Below are 21,147 nucleotides of genomic sequence, written 5' to 3'. Positions count from 1 at the left end.
TGTGATTAGCTGGGCCAGTGTGTGCTGTGATTGTTTAGCTGGGCCAGTGTGTGCTGTGATTGGTTAGCTGGGCCAGTGTGTGCTGTGATTGGTTAGCTGGGCCAGTGTGTGCTGTGATTGGTTAGCTGGGCCAGTGTGTGCTGTGATTGGTTAGCTGGGCCAGTGTGTGCTGTGATTGGTTAGCTGGGCCAGTGTGTGCTGTGATTGGTTAGCTGGGCCAGTGTGTGCTGTGATTGGTTAGCTGGGCCAGTGTGTGCTGTGATTGGTTAGCTGGGCCAGTGTGTGCTGTGATTGGTTAGCTGGGCCAGTGTGTGCTGTGATTGGTTAGCTGGGCCAGTGTGTGCTGTGATTGGTTAGCTGGGCCAGTGTGTGCTGTGATTAGCTGGGCCAGTGTGTGCTGTGATTGTTTAGCTGGGCCAGTGTGTGCTGTGATTGGCTCCACTTGGTGCCTGGTCGGGAAATGGCACACCCCTTACCATAGCCGCCTGCGAGCTTCAGTGTAAATATTGAGTCAATATCAAATCAATTTGAGTGTGATTTAAACCCGGATGATTGTAACCACTCTAAGTTCGTCTGCCTTGGGAAAGCTAGATTGTCTCTGACATAGTGATAACACTCGTTGCTAGGTTGGCCATATGCACCGTTCATATGGGACATGTCCCGGCCAGGATTTTTATATTGCCTAAAATATCCAGGTTTTGGCTGTTTGCACTGTGCAGGTCGATCATTGTGTGACATTCATGAGAGCTATAGAGAGCAGAGCAGAAGGCTCCTTATGCTTTCGAATAGCTCTTGCACCTACATTGGGGTCTTTTTTTTTTATATAGGTGTGCAATGACGCTTCAAGTCAAACGAATGAACAAACACGTGCGCATATTTGCATTGTTTCAAACGTTCCCTGTAGATCTCACCATCTCAAGCGCAGCCACACGATTGGTCGATTATATACAATACCTGCATGTTATTGGACAAACGTGTCCCGTATGAACGGTGCATATGGCCACTTTTAGTCTTTTCAACTTCAGGGATCTTATCTATTCACGGACAGCTTGTAACACTCAAAAGAGAAAGGAAAACTTGAAATCGCATCAAATGACCCCTTTAAGGTGTCCTCGTTACAGTGTAATTATACATTTAAGTACTGAGTAATATTAATTAACTACATGTATTTACTATATGGTCAGAGTTAGTATTAGGGTTTGGCTTAGGGTTACTTGCATGTAATTATGCATAATTTATTGTTATTATAATAGTAAGTACATGTAGCAAGGACACTTTAAAATAAAGTGTTACCCCTAAATGTTATATTTCTCAGTTAATTGAACATGGCTAGATATGTTGATATTTTTAATACAATGATTTAATACAAAACATGGCGAGATATATTGATATTTTTCAGTTTATATTCACCAGACTGTGTTTATGTTCATATCTTTTGGCATTTTGACCATGAATAGTGCATGTGAGTTTTTTTTTTGTAAGAAATTTATTTGTTTATTCAGCGAGGATGCATCAAACAGTGACAGCAAAGACTTTTACATTATTTACAATCATGTTCTTTTGAACATTCTGTAAAAAAAAAAAAAAACTTTTCCACAAAAATAATAAGCAGCACAACCGTTTTCAACATTGATAGTAATAAGGAATGTTTCTATTAGAATAATTTATGAAGGATCTTGTGACACTGAAAATCGCAAAATACTGCATCACAGGAATAAATTACATTCTTAATATATATTTACATAGAAAATGGTTATTTGAAATTGTTATAATATTCTACAATATTACTGATTTTACTGTATTTTGATCACATAAATGCAGCCCTGGTGAGACTTCTTTGAAAAACAAAAACAAAAAAATCTCACCGAACCCAAGCACTAGGCATAATTGCAAGTGCCTAATCGAGTACTCGGTACTAACAAAAGACTAGTATTGTTACATGTTTCTGAAATGAGTACCAGAATACTGCCTACAGGATACACACCCACATTTGTCCTGTTCACTTGGTTCTCTCTTCTGTGCCAAGCGCCCTATTTAACATACCTGTTTACATATGTGTTTCTGTCTCCTCTTCTCTCTGTCCCAGATGCCCCATGAGTCCACAGTGGAGCACACTCACGTAGACACAGATACCGAGTCTCCTCTGGCCACACGCAACCGCCACTGTGTGGACTGCAAGGACATCGACTGTAAAAGAAACCAGCTCACACGCTCCATCAGCGAAATCAAACCGCCCCACCTGTTCGCTCAGCCGCCGCAGGAAATCACACACTGCCACGACGAAGATGACGACGAAGAGGAGGAGGAAGAGTAGATGTTTTTGACCTATCCTAGGGTAAAGATCTGTAGGGTGATGATGATAAGAGTGATGAGGATATCGTGTGAGGTTGATGGATGAAGTAGACTATAATTGCCAAACCAAGTTTAAAAAGCTTACCAGAATTCAGTTCACCCAAACTGACAGTTTCCTCCATTAAAGATAACTAATGCATAAGTTATGCAAAAAACAAAAACAGTCACTATAAAAGCACATATTGTCATGTGATAAACATCCAATGGAAACACAGTGGAAGGGATGCATACTTTACTGTGAACTGATGGTAAAACTCGTGAGTTTACAGACAGCATGCTGGCAAAGACTCAGAAAATCCAAGCCTGTTAGGACAAGTGTTAAAGTTGGTTATTGGATCCATACAGATACACGTTATAGTCATATTTTACTGTTATCGTTTTTAACAGTTTAGACATAACTTTTTAAGTAGCCAGTCCATTCGGTCAGATTAGCTTGGTTACTACCTCCTGCAAAGACTGTTCCTGTAAAAAAAAACTCTTGCGTTTTAAAGCTATGTATGTTGGCAAGGTGTTTGTGTTGAAGTCCTGCGTGTGTTGAGAATCTGAATGAAGCACAGAAAACCGAAGCACGGTTCATTGTGACGTGTGTATGGAAGTGTAGCCAACACAAGAATCCAGTTACTTGGCAACAGCATGCAGCTGCTTTTTTTTAGAGGTTTGTTGTTAACCTCTTGGTTTTCATCTATTTTAATGCAGACATTTTGGTTAGCGCTAATGCTACAGAGTAGCAAACAGATGCCTCGTGTATTAGGGCGGAAAATGAGAGACATCATATCAGTACCTGCTCTAATTTTGGCAACAATGTCACATTGAACAATGACATACTGTATTTTTATACTCTAATCTGAATGAAGCACAGAAAACCGAAGCACGGTTCATTGTGACGTGTGTATGGAAGTGTAGCCAACACAAGAATCCAGTTACTTGGCAACAGCATGCAGCTGCTTTTTTTTAGAGGTTTGTTGTTAACCTCTTGGTTTTCATCTATTTTAATGCAGACATTTTGGTTAGCGCTAATGCTACAGAGTAGCAAACAGATGCCTCGTGTATTAGGGCGCAAAATGAGAGACATCATATCAGTACCTGCTCTAATTTTGGCAACAATGTCACATTGAACAATGACATACTGTATTTTTATACTCGTATATAAGCTAAACAGAACACTAGTTTTGTCTCAAACATTACACATGCCATTAATATCTGCCTAACATAAGAAAACTATTCAAATATCATATAGTAAGTGACCTTGATATGCAAAAAAAATATTTATGGCCTGAGCAGCTTATTACACATCAGTAAATGAAAAATCATTGAGAGAAGAAGTACAATGAAGTAAACAGCTGGACATTGTGAAGATGATAGGTTGAGAAAGAAAGTGCTGTTGCTTTGGTAAATGTTTTTATAGAAATTAAAGCAGTCCTGGATAATGTTTGAACTCTGTCAATGGTTTACTCCTATGTGGACCAAACGGTGTTGAGAAATTGTGTTCGGTTTAGCTTCAAGGGTCCCATTAGAGACTTTTAGGTGTCTCCACAGCAAGTATGTGGAGTTTTTAAAGAAATAAACATTATTTTTGAGTATAATGGTGGTTCACGGTTTAGAGAGGAAGTGGTTTTAGCTGTGGGAAGTGTTTCAAGTGCATGAAACATAGATTAGGATGATTAGTGTGACTTTTATATGCATTACTCAGAGATAGTATGTAGGATCTTTTTGAATGAAGCTACCCAATCCATAGTGTAATGTGTATTACCCGTATGCATATTGTAACTGTATGTTTTTTTATTTTATAAGAATGTAGTTTTGTTTTGGTTTTTTTCCATGAGTCTGACTGTCAGTTTTTAAAAGGGAAGACCAAATAGGTCTAAAATATAAAGGTTTTTGGTGAGGCCCAAAAATGGTTTCTAGGTTTTCAAAAGTCGGTTTCCAAGGAATCAGTTAAAGAGACGTTTTTAAACATACAATGCATATTTTATTTGTCAGTTTTTTGTGTAAAAACAACTGGACATCCTAAAACGGGGCAGCTCTTTCGAAATATACTTGTTCTTGGTTCTTTAGAGACCACAGTATAGAGAAAGTGTTTTTTATGTCCTAAAAAAAGATGCAGTATCTCTCTTCCCTCTGTTTTCATTCGCTTTTTATATAAAAACTCAGTGTTGTGGGTGTGTATATATACATAATACGGCCAGCTCCCTGGACATGGATTAAAACTAGTCCTGGGCTAATTTGCACTAGTGTTGGCAGTTGTCCTTTTTAGTTGTCTATGCAAGGGAAACTGGCTTAGATTATATTTTAAAATAATATAATAGAAAGTGCATTAAGTTTAAACAATATTTGTCCAATTTTCCCAGTAGTGTATCCTAGATACATCTTTAATGGGTGAAGGTCTCATCAGTATAGTCATAGGTAGCATTGCATATATCTCTGTTTGAACCAATGTTTTCATATTATATTTTGGCATAGTTTACAGAAAACAGTAGTAGCGTGTTAACTGTGCCAATAACTTACTAATATACTGAGTATTTGTTCCTTTCTGTTTTTTTTTTTACCTTTTTGAATGAATTACTTTTTTGTGACTTTATTTTCTAGTATTCAGTTTAGCGAAAGGAAAAGGTGCAAAACTGTTCTGTCTGTAAAAGAGATCTAGACATGGCATTTATGAATCCAATTTTTTGTTTCGTTTCGTTGTTTGTTTAGGGCACGTGATTTCATGTCTCCGATTTCATTGTTCCCTGAATTATTATAGCTTCTGATTTATAGTTCTAAACTTATACATATAGGAAATTGCGTTGCAATGTCAAATAAAACTAATTTTCAATAATAACTATTGGTCTCCTGTCTTGTTTACTTCGTTAGCATTTAACTACATTTATATGCCATAGCAGGTTTTCTGTTTTAGAATAAAGAAGAACATGGCATGCTAACTAGCCTAAACTAGGATGATACGCTGGCCATTCAGATTCTATTACTGATTTCCACAGTGACATTTGTCTAAAATACCTCTTCACATACAGTGGGGCAAAAAAGTATTTAGTCAGCCACCAATTGTGCAAGTTCTCCCACTTAAAAAGATGAGAGAGGCCTGTAATTTTCATCATAGGTATACCTCAACTATGAGAGACAAAATGAGAAAAATTTTGTTATTGACCAAATACTTATTTTCCACCATAATTTGCAAATAAATTCTTAAAAAATCCTACAATGTGATTTTCTGGATTTTTTTTCCTCATTTTGTCTCTCATAGTTGAGGTATACCTATGATGAAAATTACAGGCCTCTCTCATCTTTTTAAGTGGGAGAACTTGCACAATTGGTGGCTGACTAAATACTTTTTTGCCCCACTGTATGTATGCTGCATATTACAAAATAAATATGTTGGAGCATGATGTGAAACACTCAAACAAACCAATTTCTTGAGCAACATGAGCCGTACACTGTCCTAACCAGTCCTGACAGATCATCTGAAAGCAAAAATGCTGGGATGTAACAAACGCAGTCAGTCAGAATATATTTGATTTTAATATGCAGATAAAGTAATGGACAGAGTTACCAGGGTGATGTGATGACCGAAATATCATGTTGTACATCTGTTGTTAGGACACAGTTTTTAAGCTTACAGTTGTAGGATTTCGTTTAAAAAAATGCGACCAGTTGATTTTTAGGACAGAACAGCACAAAACACAGTACCACAGTGAAACTGATGAATGTTTAATAGCACTTTCTATAACCATTTTTTCTCCCCAGGGTTTACATGTTAGTTACAAAGTAGCTACAATTCATTAACAAAGCAAATTAGAAAAAAATTGAAAAAGCCAGAACCTGTATTTGAACCCCACAAGAGCATCTGTCTAGCAAAAAAAAAAAAAATCAAAGTTGGCTTTCATTTACTAAATAAAGCCCAACAATCTCTGATCTCACCTCAAGTAAAATCTTTGGTATAAAGAGAAACAGTTTTAAGATTACAACCTTGTCGAGGTTTAGGCTAAATTGTTAGACCACAGGGCCAAGCAGTGGCTGCCTGTGGTACTGACCCATGTATAAATAATACAAGTAATGCATTACTGTTGTTAATCTATTGTGGTTCAAATAAGCATTTGAACACATGAAAACATCAAGGGCAATGTCTTAAAAGCTGCCTGAATCAGTTTTACCACAAAGTCTGACATTGTAGAAACAGGGTCACGCAGCTGCCACCTATAACAACATATAGGAATAGTTATAGGAATAAGTTGTATGCTGTTTGATGATCTTGGCGGTTGGGTCAAAAAAGAAAAAGAAAAAAAGTACGGCAACGGAGAAAATATAAGTGGTTCATCATTAAAGGAATAGTTCACCCTAAAATGAAAATTTACTGAAAATGTACTCACCCTCATGCGATCCAAGATGTAGATGACTTTGTTCCTTCATGAGTACAGATTTAGAGAAATGTAGCTTTACGTCCATTGCTCACCAATTGATCCTCTGCAGTGAATGGGTGCCGTCAGAATGAGAGTCCGAACAGCTGATAAAAACAATAATCCACAAGTATGTCCACATCCACATTTATCCACATGTCTTGTGAAGTGCAAAGCTGCGTGTTTGTAAGAAACAAATCCATCAAGATGTTTTTTTTTACTTTAAACCACTGCTTCTGGCCAACATATTAGTTTATAATCCATAATATTGCTGTCTCCAGTAAAATTCACCCCCCATTGTACTCAAACATCAAAATCCACCAACATATTTGTTTAGAGCTGTTTTTGCATGCAAACAGTGCTTGATCTGTGCATATTTCTCTCTTGATTCAGACAAGATACCTTTTTCACTGGAGAAAGCAACATTATTATATGATACAAATAATATTTTGGACTCTCATTCTGACGGCACCCATTCACTGCAGAGGATCCATTGTAAAATTTCTTCAAATCTGTTTCCACGAAGAAACAAACTCATCTACATCCTTGGATGGCCCTTAGGGAGAGTACATTTCCAGCAAATTTGAATTTTGTTTGTATAAATGTGTGTAATTCTAAACACATATGCATAGCAGGAGTTTCCAGCATTCATATAAATAAAAATTAAAGTCAACATTATATACATAAAGGTAATACACACAAGTATAGCCATTTACACATTACGGCACCTTTCTTAGACGCATAATGGGTAGAACAATTTAATGTAGTAGTTGTTTTAATGATGTGGTAAAGACTCGTTTTGTTACAGCCTGGATTCAGTTAGGAATCGCACGGAGGCATGTTGATTCTCCCTTGCATAAAGTCCTGACAGGTCTGTCATTTAATTTAAATAAGACTGCCTTCAGCTTTAAATGTAAAGTTATTGTGCCTTTGATAGAATTAAACATTTTAAAGCAGACAAATAGGATCTGTTCATCCTTGGAAGTGAATCCAAAATATCTCAGACCAAACATACAAATGTGATACAATACATGCATACAAATAGGACTATAATGTACAATACTGTAATCATGATAAATCATCTTTTAAATAAAATGTTTCATTGCACTTGTTAAAAAATTAATGATTTTTTTAAGGCAATAGAGTGATTCATTTTTTAAAAAGGTGTAAAATGTACTATGGGATATACCAGCTTAAAAATAAGCATTTCTGAAATATACATGTAAAAGACCCTCACCGGAACATATACAATAATGTATTTGCGACTATGTATATATATATATATATATATATATATATAGCATGTGCATGATATCTGTGACACTCATAGAGGCACACACATACACATGCACAATTTACAAACTGGTGCTTGCATGTGCCGACAATTATATCCTCAGACATGCATGTATGTACAAATGCATACAAAATAAATAAATATGTGAGTAGAATGCTCTTGGTTCACGATTCACGGTTTCCTTCAAAGCAGCATTTGGAACAGTCTTTGATTTACCCTATTACAGCATCTGCATCTGGAGTATTTCTTTTGTGTTTGTGAACATCACGGGGCAGTTCGAGTGTAGCTAGGGGCTCGTCAGAACACAAAAACGTCCATCCTCAAAACTCTTAATAGTCTGGGGGACATAAACGCTGTGGTTTATCTGAATGAATGGGACCGGACCGGGCCACTGGAGTATCCCATTTTGCCTTGGGTCAACCCAAGCTCAGGTCCCAGTAGTAGTAGTGCACTACAAGAGTGGAGTGGTTTGGGGTGGTGAGCATCAGCTTTGCTCCACCACCCCACTGAGGGCTAGATGGCCCCCTCGCTGTGGCCTGTGTGGTTCGTCTTGTTGTGGGCCACACAGTTCTGTGTCTGGTTGAACAGGGTGGCGGTTTCATCAGTCACTCCATCATGGAGGTCTGTCAAAGTAATTTCGATTTTGGTGTACTCGCTCTCGGAGGACTGTGGCGTCTTGTCCATGCGTGACGCCATGATGGCGTTCTGATACTGCTGGCGCGTTACCTGTCAATAACACACAGAAAAGGGGGTTACAAAAAAACTGGGTTAAAACAAGACAAAATAATTAAAATAAGGTTAGTGTGAATTTAGATTGTACATTCAATGTAGCCATTCTCTAGTTACAATTTGCAATGTACGGTTACTTCCTCTACAGTCAAAAATCTGCGTGTTATATTAGATAGCAACTTGTCTTTTGAAAATCATATTTCCCATGTTACAAAAACAGCATTCTTCCATCTTAGAAACATTGCCAAGTTACGAAACATGATACCTGTTTCTGATGCAGAAAAGCTAGTTCATGCATTCATGACCTCTAGACTGGACTATTGTAATGCACTGCTAGGTGGTTGTCCTGCATCTTCAATAAACAAGCTACAGGTAGTCCAAAATGCAGCGGCTAGAGTCCTTACCAGGTCAAGAAAATCTGATCATATTATGCCAATTTTACAGTCTCTGCACTGGCTACCTATTAAGTTCCGTATCAGTTACAAAATATTATTACTTGCCTATAAGGCCCTTAATGGGTTAGCTCCTGCGTACCTAACTAGTCTTCTACCATGCTACAATCCATCACGCTCCCTAAGGTCGCAAAATTCTGGACTTTTGGTAGTACCTAGGATAGCAAAGTCCACCAAAGGAGGTAGAGCTTTTTCGCATTTGGCTCCCAAACTCTGGAATAGCCTTCCTGATAACGTTCGGGGTTCAGACACACTCTCTCTGTTTAAATCTAGATTAAAGACACATCTCTTTGGCCAAGCATTCAAATAATGCATCTCATAATCTTTTACTGCAGTCATAATCTTTTACTGCAGTTATATCAACTCACATGCACATTATTATTCTTTAGTTTGGGTTAAACAAATCAATTTTGCTTGGTTGGAACAGCAGCTACGCTAATTATGTTTGTATTTGTTTCTCTGTCTTTTGCCACGGGATTAACATCCCGTGGTAACTAGGATTTACACAAGCTTCAGTCTGGATCCAGAACACCTGAGAAGAGATGATGCAACTCCTCAGAGGACCTCAGATGATGCCAACCCTGAAACAACATCCAGAACTACCACATTTTGCTATAAGTTTGATTGCATCATATAATAATTGCTGTTAATATTGTTCATCGTCTGTTTTATTACGTCTTATATTGATTTTTCTGTACTGCTGGTTCGTCTGGTCAGAGGAGAACTGGCCCCCCGACTGAGCCTGGTTTCTCCCAAGGTTTTTTCTCCATTCTGTCACCGATGGAGTTTTGGTTCCTTGCCGCTGTCGCCTCTGGCTTGCTTAGTTGGGGACACTTCATTTCCGGTGATATCGTTGACATGATTGCAAAGATATTATTTAAACTGAACTGAGCTGGATGTTGACATCACTGAATTCAATGATGAACTGTCTTTAACTGAAAAATGAGTGTTTACTATTGTCACTTTGCATTATTGACACTATTTTCCTAATTAATGCTGTTCAGTTGCTTTGACACAATCTGTATTGTTAAAAGCGCTATATAAATAAAGGTGACTTGACATTCTCTCATTCTCTTTTGCAAAGTCATAGAAATACATGGATTTTTTTCATTTGCTATTGGGACAAACCAAAAATGATATTTGTTGTAGTTTCCATTCACCACTATAGAAGTTTACCAAACGATGACGACTTGCACTTTTGAGAACCTGGAAATATGAAATTGGTATTTCCATTGGAAATTGGTTCTGATGTCTTTTATTTTGGAATTTCAAAATGATCTGCTCATCGTCCACTCTTCTCTTTTACCCTCAAAAAGAAACATGCTCAGTGTAGTTTTTTTACTCCCTCATAACCACATAAAGTGTTTACTGTATATCAGACTGAAATGATAAATGACCTTATTAAAGATAAACTACATCCTGCCTTGTAAAGCCACTTTACCATGATTGATTATGTCATGCTTCTGATCCAACTAAGCATTTAAATATCGTCTTACTAAGATATTATTTGGAGATACAGAGTGACAACTGATATTTCTATCATTTTAAGCAAGTAGTCTGGATTAAAACAGCAGATGTAAATGGGAATGTGTCTCCCTCGTCTACTTGTGATCCAATTCGACCAAAGTGCATCTTAATACCAGGTGTAAACAGGGCCTACAGTATGTTTCCATGAATAACTTTTAACATCCATGGAACCTTTTCATAGCACAAAAGGTTCTATAGAGGGGAATGATTCTACAGAATATTAAAATCTTCCACACACTAAGAAAAAAAAAATTCACTGAAAGGTTATTTGGGGAGCCTAAAATGGTTCTTTTATGGAATCGCTGTGAAAACCCTCGTTTGGAACATTCATTCCATGTATCCATCTGCCACAGACCCCTACCCACTGCCTAAGTCCATATCTATCCCAGTGCTAACACTCAAATCCACATTTGTCTTTGAGCCAAAGCCATTGGTTTGTAACTGAGCCACAGTCCATGTTCATCACTCAGCCATAGCCACAATCTACCAATGGACTACAGCCATTGGGCCACAGTTTAGACCAGGAGTCCTCAACTCTGGACCTCAAGATCCAGTTTCCTGCAGAGTTTAGTTCCAAACTGGATTAAACACACCTAACTGCAACTTTGGTCAGCTTGCTCAGGTGTGTTTGATTAGGGCTGGAGTTAAACTCTGCAGGAAAGTGAATCTTGAGATCCAGAGTTGAGGACCCATAATCTGAGCCCCAAGCCAAACAATGGGTGCCACAATGGTATAAAAAATGTGCAATTAACAGCTTCTGAAGAATTACATGATTTTGTTTCGGGTATATTGGTTGTAATGACAAGAAAATGTGCAGAAACTGAAAGTGAGCTGGTGTGTTTAAGTAATTCTGTTTACCTTAATATACTGTACGTCTGACAAAGCTCTGACAGAATAGTCCGGCACATACATCTGCAGGAAGGCATTGAGCTGGTGGTTACTGCTGCCCAGTGACGGTGTGATGGCTTCAATCCGCTCGCTACGATTTAACGAGTCAGAATGGTTCAGTCCAAATGACCGAGGGGGGGATTTGTTTTCTGCACAGGAAAAAGGAAAACATCATTATTTCATCATTGAAAAACAAGCACATACAATCAGGGGTGCAGAAATGATCTTGAAAGGCAATGTATAACTTATCAGTCTTTCTCATGAATATTAATTATCTGACTTGTTGTTTGACCAGCCTGATGCAGCAACAATGGCTCAACCAGTGGCGCTGAGTTAGGGGCCGGACTATCTGTTTGCACGAGCTTTAGCGGTGTGTTTCCAACCTGTTTAAATGTACACTATTTCATTCAAAAGTTTGGGGTCTTTTTTTAAGAAATACTTTCATTTATACTTTTATTCAGCAAGTATGCATTTAATGAATCAAAAGTGACAGTAAATACATTTATAATGTTACACACACACACACACTGTTCTTTTGAACTGTCTATTCATCAAAAAATCCTGAAAAAATTGTGTCATGGCAGCACAACTGTTTTCAACATTGACAATAATAAAATGTTTCTTGAGCGACAAATCAGCATATTAAAATATATTCACATAGAAAATAAATAGAATAATATTTCACAATAGTACTGTATTTCTGATCAGATAAATGCATTTGGTGAGCATAATGGACTTCTTTCAAAAATATTCAAAGATCGCACCACTATGACCCAAAACATTTGAACTGCAGTGCATGTTTGTAGATATTCATGGCTTTTTTAGTGCACTAAATCCTTCAGTTACTAGACCCTAAATTTATAGAGACACTAAGTAGCATATGGTATATTATTATTTTATAATAGCTTGTAACAGCTTTTTAGAACTCAATAACAGCGTCGTTATTTATGAAGGGGGTGTTTCATGTATGTAAAGTGTTGCCGCTGGCAAGAGTATGATAAAAAGCCTAAGAGCTTTCAAAGTGAAGACTGGCTTGTTTTTAATTAAACACAGCTTATGTTTTCCACTTCATAAAGAGGGGGGAAATTTACAAGTCCACACACACAAACATTCTCTTTACTCACACACACACTAATGCTTGCTAACAGACATTTAATTTTTCACACTTTCACACTTCAGTACATACATTTATTCTTTCTTTCTTGCTCTTACACATAAACACACATGCGCATGTATACACACACTGGTTTCAAAAGCGGGGGTGTGTTAATGCCACAATTTGGTTGGAATGTATGTAATCCGTGTTTGGATGTGTGAGTGGAGTGAGGGAGCCGCCGCGTCTTTAGTTCAAGGCTCCAATGCTGGCCTGAAGGGGCCCAACTATGAACCCTACATGCTGGTAGTCAGCATGAGGTATGTGAGAACGGGGAACAGTATGCGTGTGCATGTGTGTGTGGGACGTTCGGTACAGAGGTGTGTGTGTGTGTGTGTGTGTGTGTATGGCCCCCGCTGTCGCCCTTTACTCCAGGAGGCCTGTGAAGTAAGAATGTGTGGGAGGGATTCTGTGGGTTTACTGTAATATACAGCACGGTTTACAATGAGTCACAGACAGATGTCTGACCTTCACATTGTTTGATTAGTCACAAATGATTCGGTCATTGCTTCAACTGGACAATAAGCATCGAAATTATGGATACGGATGTTGAGCCGTACAAGGATGATATGACTTGTCAAGAATGTTGGTTTAACTATACCTGGAGATCCAGCAACAGACTCAGCCCTACTGACCACAAAGGTACGAGACAGTGAGAGAGGAACTGCAGAGAAGAATAAAGAGTAGGAAGAAGAGGAAAGCATCAAAAAAAGGTGGGAAACAAAACTACAAAGTGACTAAAAGGTAGAACTGAAGGGAAAAGGACCGAAAGATATCACTAAATATTACTTATTTTAATCTGAAAAAATAAGAAAAGATTCTCTTTTCCTCCATAATTAGGCACTCTTAGTATTACTGTAGGCCAAAGTTGTCACCACCAGAGGTCACCTATGTTCTGTGGCATTCCCCTAAACTAGCACATGGACACACTTTAGTAGAAGATTCAACTCCTGCAAATTTCTGATTAATCTAAAACTGTTCATAATAATTTGAAAGCACTTCACCATCATTTCAAAATAGCTAGTGGATGCTTCTCCTCAAAGACTTTCATGTATTTTTATGTTCTGTTGGATAAATGAAATATTATGATTTCTATTGTACCTTTTATAATATAACTAGTATATTATAGTATAACTATGATTTATGTTAGCAAAAAGTCAGCAGCCACAGGACTACTGGAGTAATTTTATATCATGTCAACATATTTTGGCAGTATATAAGTATGAAAACTGGTTTATTATCCGGATAATCAAGTGTTTATTTAAATAAAATAAAAAATAAAAACACTTTTTGTATAATGCTGGCATCAGTCCATAAACATCAGCTTATAAAATGACTCAAAACTGTAAAAACATTATAAAATGCACAAGATGGGCCACATTTGATATACAAATACTGCAAGTTGCTTGACACTATAGAGTATGTCTAATAAACTATAATAGTTAGCAAAATATTTGTGTATTATGATTAATAGCAACAACAATTCCATTCATCCATCTTGTCACACCACATTTTTTTTAAAAGCATAAAAAAAGACTCACTCTGTATTGCTGGTGATAAGTGCAAAACTATGTGTACTGTGAAATGAACATAGCATAGCAGAATCGTAATCATTTCACAGGTTTCTTCTTCCACAGATGTACTATTTACCATCATATTGCTCGCCCCTACAGATTACAGTATCAGTACTTTTAAAAAGCTACAAGACTAATGACAGTCCTAAATTCTCTTGCCATTTGACCTCTGGAATGAGACCTTCTGAAATATGCTGTTATTTTTTTTAATGTCTGAATCACAATCTTCATATAATAATGCCTGACTGGGAATAGTACAAAGTACAAAGATCTTCAAAGTATGTTTCCCCGCATACTTTTTGGACTAATACAGCCCACAACCTTCTGCACTATTGCACGGTATGTGGGTGTATCATGTGGTATCAAGATAATTTTGCATTGCGGTATTATTCCTTAAAGGAACAGTTCACCCAAAAATGAAAATTTGCTGAAAATGTACCCATCCAAAATGTACGTAGTTAAGCTTGTTGCTCACCAATGGATCCTCTGCAGCGAATGGGTGCCATCAGAATGAGAATACAAACAGGTGATAAAAACATCACAGTAATCCACATGACTCCAGTCCAGATGCTAAAACAATCAAACAAATTAATCATTTAAGTTGTTTTAACTTCAAACCATTGCTTCTGACCAAAATACGAGCTTCCTCCAGTGAAAAAGTCCAATCTCTGTTGTCCTCTCACATCAAAATCCACCAATATATTTATTTAGAACTGTTTTGGACTTGTAAACGGTGCCTGATCTGTGCATATTTATCTCCTGATTCAAACAAGACTTTTTTTTTTACTGAAAGCAATATTATGGATAGAGGACTTCAGCCGGAAGCAATGATTTAAAGTTTAAAAATGTCTTAATTATGGTTTTGTTTCAAACACACATCTTTCCACGTGCATTACTTGTGGATTATTGTGATGTTTTTATCAGCTGTTTGGACTCACATTCTGACGGCACCCATTCACTGCAGTGGATCCATTAGTGAGCAAGTGATGTAATGCCAAATTTAGGTCCATGAAGAAACAAACTCATCTAAATCTTGGATGGCTTGAGGATGAGTACATTTTCGTTTTTGGGTGAACTATTTCTTTAAAACAAAAAAAAATATTTGGATTTAGTTGTGTTTACCTGGAGTCGCGGTGAGAGCCATCATCCCATAGGAGGAGAAAGCTCCAGCTTCAAACTTCATTCCCTCCTTCCCTGCCTCCACCTCCACCTTCCCCTTAGAGAACATATTACATTGAAAACCAGACGTTCAATATATCTAGGAATGTTTTTTAAGCAACTTCAAGTATATACTGTTAATACTGACGGAGATTTTTAGTTTCAGTTTTTCCCTTTAGAAGTTAGGTTGTCTTTCGCAATACTCACTACAATATTCTTCTTTCACATACACTCTTAAAAATAAAGGTGCTTCACGATGCCATAGAAGAACCTTTTTGTCTAAATGGTTCCATAAATAACCTTTAACACCTAAAGAACCTTTCTGTTTCACAAAAGGTTATTTGTGGTGAAAGAAGGTTCTTCAGAATATAAAAAGGTAATTCAAACACACATCTTTCCACGTGCATTACTTGTGGATTATTGTGATGTTTTTATCAGCTGTTTGGACTCACATTCTGACGGCACCCATTCACTGCAGTGGATCCATTAGTGAGCAAGTGATGTAATGCCAAATTTAGGTCCATGAAGAAACAAACTCATCTAAATCTTGGATGGCTTGAGGATGAGTACATTTTCGTTTTTGGGTGAACTATTTCTTTAAAACAAAAAAAAATATTTGGATTTAGTTGTGTTTACCTGGAGTCGCGGTGAGAGCCATCATCCCATAGGAGGAGAAAGCTCCAGCTTCAAACTTCATTCCCTCCTTCCCTGCCTCCACCTCCACCTTCCCCTTAGAGAACATATTACATTGAAAACCAGACGTTCAATATATCTAGGAATGTTTTTTAAGCAACTTCAAGTATATACTGTTAATACTGACGGAGATTTTTAGTTTCAGTTTTTCCCTTTAGAAGTTAGGTTGTCTTTCGCAATACTCACTACAATATTCTTCTTTCACATACACTCTTAAAAATAAAGGTGCTTCACGATGCCATAGAAGAACCTTTTTGTCTAAATGGTTCCATAAATAACCTTTAACACCTAAAGAACCTTTCTGTTTCACAAAAGGTTATTTGTGGTGAAAGAAGGTTCTTCAGAATATAAAAAGGTAAGAAAGAGATGGTTCTTTAAAGAACCTTTGACTGAATAGGCCCTTTTGCAATGCTTTAGTTCCAGAACTAAATGTACAGTAATAAAGTACTGGAACGATTTTGCGGGAACTATTTCCCAGTACCATTTAAAGGGTTGCATTCGCACCGACAGTGTGTACTAGGAAGTGACGCAACAGCGACGTCATTTGTGCGCGGCTTTCAACAACAGAAACAAAGAACAACATTAACAACAGGAGGATGGAGGACGCTGTGATCGGAGCAGTTTCACAATAATGGACATGGAAAGTCGACATATATGTAAAGCGATTAAAAGAACGGAAAGGAGGACTAAGAATCTCCAACGACAACTGGCAGTGCTACATTTGCTACAGGTGCCTGCACTTCAGCATCCGTCCATCTATCTCTGGTCTCCATACTTGCGAAATAAGTTGACACAATGTTTACAGTATGTTTACACGGCGTTTTAAATCATGGCGGTGAGGGCGTTTTTGTACGCGTTTGGCCAATCAATGTCTACTTGCGTCACGATTAGTACCAGTTGTGCTGGCTAGACCCTGCTCCGGAGTAGGAGTTAATTTGGTTCTCGAAAAAGGCAGTCCGGTACTAAAATCGCTCCCAGTTCTGGCGGTGCGAAAACGCCAAAAAGTGGGTAGTTCCACAATTAGTTCTGGTACTATGAAAAGATTCCTGCGGTGCGAAAGACCCTAATGGTTCTTTGTGGAACCAAAATGGTTCTTCTATGGCATCGCTTGAAGAACCTTTTGAAGCACCTTTATTTTTAAGAGTGTAGGGACATTAGTTGAAACATTTCATACTGGGCGTGTTAAATACTTGTGAAAATCCCAGCTTGTTCTAGGCTAATAAGCTCAATCCCTTCTCTCTATGCCTTCTGCGGCCCTGGACCAAACAACCAAGCTGACCTGCAGAATGAGGATGAAATAGTCCACAGGCTTGTTGCGGTGGAAGAGGTAATGTTCGATGGCCTTCTTATTCTTCTCATTATATTTGAGCTCCTGGATGACGTTGGGGTGCTTGAGGAGACGTAGAAGGATCTTCTCAGACATCTGGCTTGGACTAAATGCTTCTACTTCTGTAAAGCAAAAGGAGACATGATCATCATCTTCGTGTTCCTGTGGGTTGTTTGCACTTGAAAATGTTAACTCAGGGCCATTTTAAGGTAATATTGCATTTCCTGGTTTCAAAAGATCACACGGTATATTAGTAAACCTTGGGATAATGATATTCTAGCATTTTTTGGACAAATAGTAAGTTTCAATAACTGCTTATCCATCTGTGAAAAGATTGCCTTGTGAATCTTCTCTGACCATTTGAAGTCTTCTAAAACATACAAACCAAACACATTTTTTTAAACTCCATTTAATGTCTTCAATTGTGTGCATGAAAGTTTCTGTGAATATTTAATGACGTATGCAGTGTTTTGTCCATTATGATGGTTGTCTGTTGCTAAATAACTCTTTGTAACATTGTTCTGTTTACAAGTATCTGTGTAATCTGGCAGCTGGTCTCTCCTTGACCAGGAAACGCTAATAGTATTGTATTTGTTAATCAATGATTAGCGTAAGCCACAGGAAAGTTCTCACCAAATCCTGGTATTAGGTTTAAAGGGGAACTCCAGTCAGAATATGTTTGGCATGCCCTTTTTGTCTCTATTATACACAACCACCCTTGGGACCTTTTAACAGTGGCTTGATCGTCAGTAAAGCAAAGGGAAATGACTCGTAGGAGGTTGTGCCAAATGCCTGAACATGCCAGCAGTTATACAACAATATAATGTGCATTACCATTCATAAGTTTTCGCCTATACTCTTCAAGCCTGCATTTATTTGATACAAAATACAGTAAAAACATGATCAATGTTGAAAACAGTTGTGCTGCTTCATAATTTTTGTAGAAATCATAGACAGACAGACAGACAGACAGACAGACAGACAGACAGACAGACAGACAGACAGACAGACAGACAGACAGACAGATAGATAGATAGATAGATAGATAGATAAATCATAGAATCATAGACAGACAGACAGACAGACAGACAGACAGACAGACAGACAGACAGACAGACAGACAGACAGACAGATAGATAGATAGATAGATAGATAGATAGATAGATAGATAGATAGATAGATAGATAGATAGATAGATAGATAGATAGATAGATAGATAGATAGATAGATCTAGTTGCAAGGTAATAATTGTATTTACTTTTTATTAAAAATTAGGAATTTTATTTGAAAAAAAAAGTTTTATGAAACAAAATGTGGTAGTTAGAGAGAATCAGAGAAAAAAAAGAACAGCTGAGATTTGCCTATATATTAAAAATATTTTTAAAACTGCTTCCGGTTCCAAGCGCTCCATCAGATGCCACAAGAAAGCAATAAACATTGTTACTAATATACATTTATAACGGTGCAAATATACATATTTTTAAATGCTAATAAATAATAATAATAGTGCTCATAAATGGCTGTTAGATCGTATTCTCAAGTGAAACAATTAAGAGTCTTGGACCCAGAAACAAAATTTCTTATGTCATGACTTAACAAGCGGATAATAAGAAATGTTTCTTGAGCAGCAAATCAGCATATTAGAATGATTTCTGAAGGATCATGTGACACTGAAGACTGGAGTGATGATGCTGAAAATTCAGCTTTGCACCGCAGGAAAAAATTACATTTTACCATAGATTACAATAGAAAACACTTCTTTAAAATTGTAATAATATTTTTCAGTATCACTGTTTTTACTGTATTTCTACTGTATAAATGCAGCCTTGGTGAGCAGAAGAGACTTCTTTCTAAAACATTACAGAATCTTACCAACCCTAAAATTTTGAACTGTAGCGTATGTTATTTATCTAATATGATATTTCATGTTTAATCAAATTGTTTCCACTGCCTGCTTTTAAAAAATATATATATATCTGTCAAAGCAGTACAGCGACATAACCTTTGACAGCACAGCAGAAAACCATAACAATCCTACTGTGGCTTTTACACAAAATCTTTTTCCTTTCTTAGAGAAACACACATTATGAAACCGAAAAGTGAAAGAGAAAGCTCTCTTGCCAGCGTCAAAGATGTTTTTAATTCTTTCTCTTAGCTGTTTGCTCAAAGGCATTCTTTTATACGCTAACCCAAACAAGCTGCTCCTCTCTAAATGCAAAACCTTAGAATGCAAAAAAACAAACATCAACATCATGGCACGACTTTCACCAAAACCCAGAGGCCAAGCTCCTCCTCTTTGTGAGCAGCCTGACCATACTAGTCACAGGACACACTGGGGTAAATCAAGCAGCAATGCAGTACACTTGCCTGTTGCTAGGAAACGTAGAGTAGCCAGTAGAAGCTGAGGTGATATTTTAACCTTCATTTCATTGTCCATGTGCTTGAAAGCCGAGAAATCCTGCTTCCTCTCTCGATGGGTGATTTTCTTTTTTGTTTTGTTGTCGGCTGTTGGAAAAGTGGGATGATGGAAAGAAAGTTCAATGCTGTGTAAAACGCCTTTCCTCGTATATTTTCAAATGTATATTTACAATGATATATAAAGAAGTTTCTGTAATGTTAAGTGAAATTTAAAAGTGAAAGCTAAAAGAAATGTCACGACTTAAAACCATGCCATAGCAAGAGACTGGGGAAATTGTGAGGTAGTTTAACATTAACATGAGTTATTGTATAACTCATTCATACGACATTAGACACTTCATTTTACAATGTACTATTTAAGCTGCTTTGTAAAGAAAACACAAGTCTTTCATGGCACATACTGTATAAGTCTGTCTCATCCAGGATTTCAGACTTGATGATTTCTTCAATGACGTCCTCTAGGGTGACAATGCCAAGCACTTCATAGAACGGGTCGCCTTCTCCTTCGTTGTTAACCCGCTGGACTATTGCCAGGTGAGATTTACCTAGGAAGTAACAAAGTTGTTTAGATGTCGGTTTAGACTCAAATCACTCTTGTTTTAAAAATGTAAACTGTTTACATATTTAAAAAAAAATATTTACACTTACACAATGTCATACATGTGAAGGCCACTGTCAAAGAAACCTGGGCTTCCATACCACCTCAGCAGTGCCACAAACTGATCACCTCCATGCCACGCTGAATTGAGGCAGTAATTAAAGCAAAAGGAGCCCCTACCAAGTATTGAGTACATGTACAGTAAATGAACATACTTTCCAGAAGGTCAACAATTCACTAAAAATGTTTTTTTATTGGTCTTATGAAGTATTCTAATTTGTTGAGATAGTGAATTGGTGGGTTTTTGTTAAATGTGAGCCAAAATCATCACAATTAAAAGAACCAAAGACTTAAACTACTTCAGTCTGTGTGCATTGAATTTATTTAATACACGAGTTTCACAATTTGAGTTGAATTACTGAAATAAATGAACTTTTCCATGACATTCTAATTTATTGAGATGCACCTGTATATTGCCCTATATTAATAGTGATCTTGCCTTATATGTTACTAAGGCAATATATAATTTTCTTATACTTAAAATAAAATATTATAATTCTCTGTGTAGATGAAGGTTTAAGTTTATAACATAT

The 21,147-nt window shown here is 37.2% G+C and overlaps 2 protein-coding genes across 3 annotated transcripts in view; one reads left to right on the top strand and one right to left on the bottom strand.

Annotated features, from left to right (window-relative positions):
• The window catches only part of LOC107602759 (cytosolic purine 5'-nucleotidase-like), a 30,885-nt gene extending 27,698 nt beyond the window's left edge, over positions 1 to 3,187 (top strand). For both annotated transcript variants that reach the window (XM_016295333.1, XM_016295334.1), the window contains exon 18: positions 2,087 to 3,187. In XM_016295333.1, coding sequence (XP_016150819.1) covers positions 2,087 to 2,314 — 228 coding nt within the window. In that variant the 3' untranslated portion in view covers positions 2,315 to 3,187. The remainder of the gene's footprint in view (positions 1 to 2,086) is intronic.
• A 4,924-nt stretch (positions 3,188 to 8,111) lies between these two features.
• On the bottom strand, positions 8,112 to 20,614 carry LOC107602734 (metal transporter CNNM2-like). Its single transcript, XM_016295306.1, has 7 exons — positions 20,605 to 20,614; positions 20,358 to 20,501; positions 19,906 to 20,043; positions 17,491 to 17,660; positions 16,155 to 16,248; positions 11,604 to 11,782; positions 8,112 to 8,763 (listed from the first exon to the last, which is right to left on the bottom strand). Exons 1-7 carry the CDS (start codon positions 20,612 to 20,614, stop codon positions 8,551 to 8,553), a joined length of 948 nt encoding a protein of 315 aa, XP_016150792.1. The 3' UTR covers positions 8,112 to 8,550.
• Positions 20,615 to 21,147: the final 533 nt, after the last annotated feature.

The sequence above is a fragment of the Sinocyclocheilus grahami genome, unplaced genomic scaffold (assembly GCF_001515645.1).
Source record: "Sinocyclocheilus grahami isolate Dianchi unplaced genomic scaffold, SAMN03320097.WGS_v1.1 scaffold334.1, whole genome shotgun sequence".
Lineage (NCBI taxonomy): Eukaryota > Metazoa > Chordata > Actinopteri > Cypriniformes > Cyprinidae > Sinocyclocheilus > Sinocyclocheilus grahami.
The sequence above is the reverse complement of the archived record's forward strand: the minus strand, read 5'-3'. Positions and strand labels throughout refer to the sequence as shown.

Bases quoted from the DNA above. Each gene is read 5' to 3' on its own strand.
- LOC107602734 (XM_016295306.1), bottom strand. The intron at 20,044-20,357 runs GTATGTGCCATG...CTTTTCCAACAG, and splicing joins GGATGAGACAGACTTATACA to CCGACAACAAAACAAAAAAG. The intron at 8,764-11,603 runs GTAAACAGAATT...TGTTATTGACAG, and splicing joins CAGACGTACAGTATATTAAG to GTAACGCGCCAGCAGTATCA.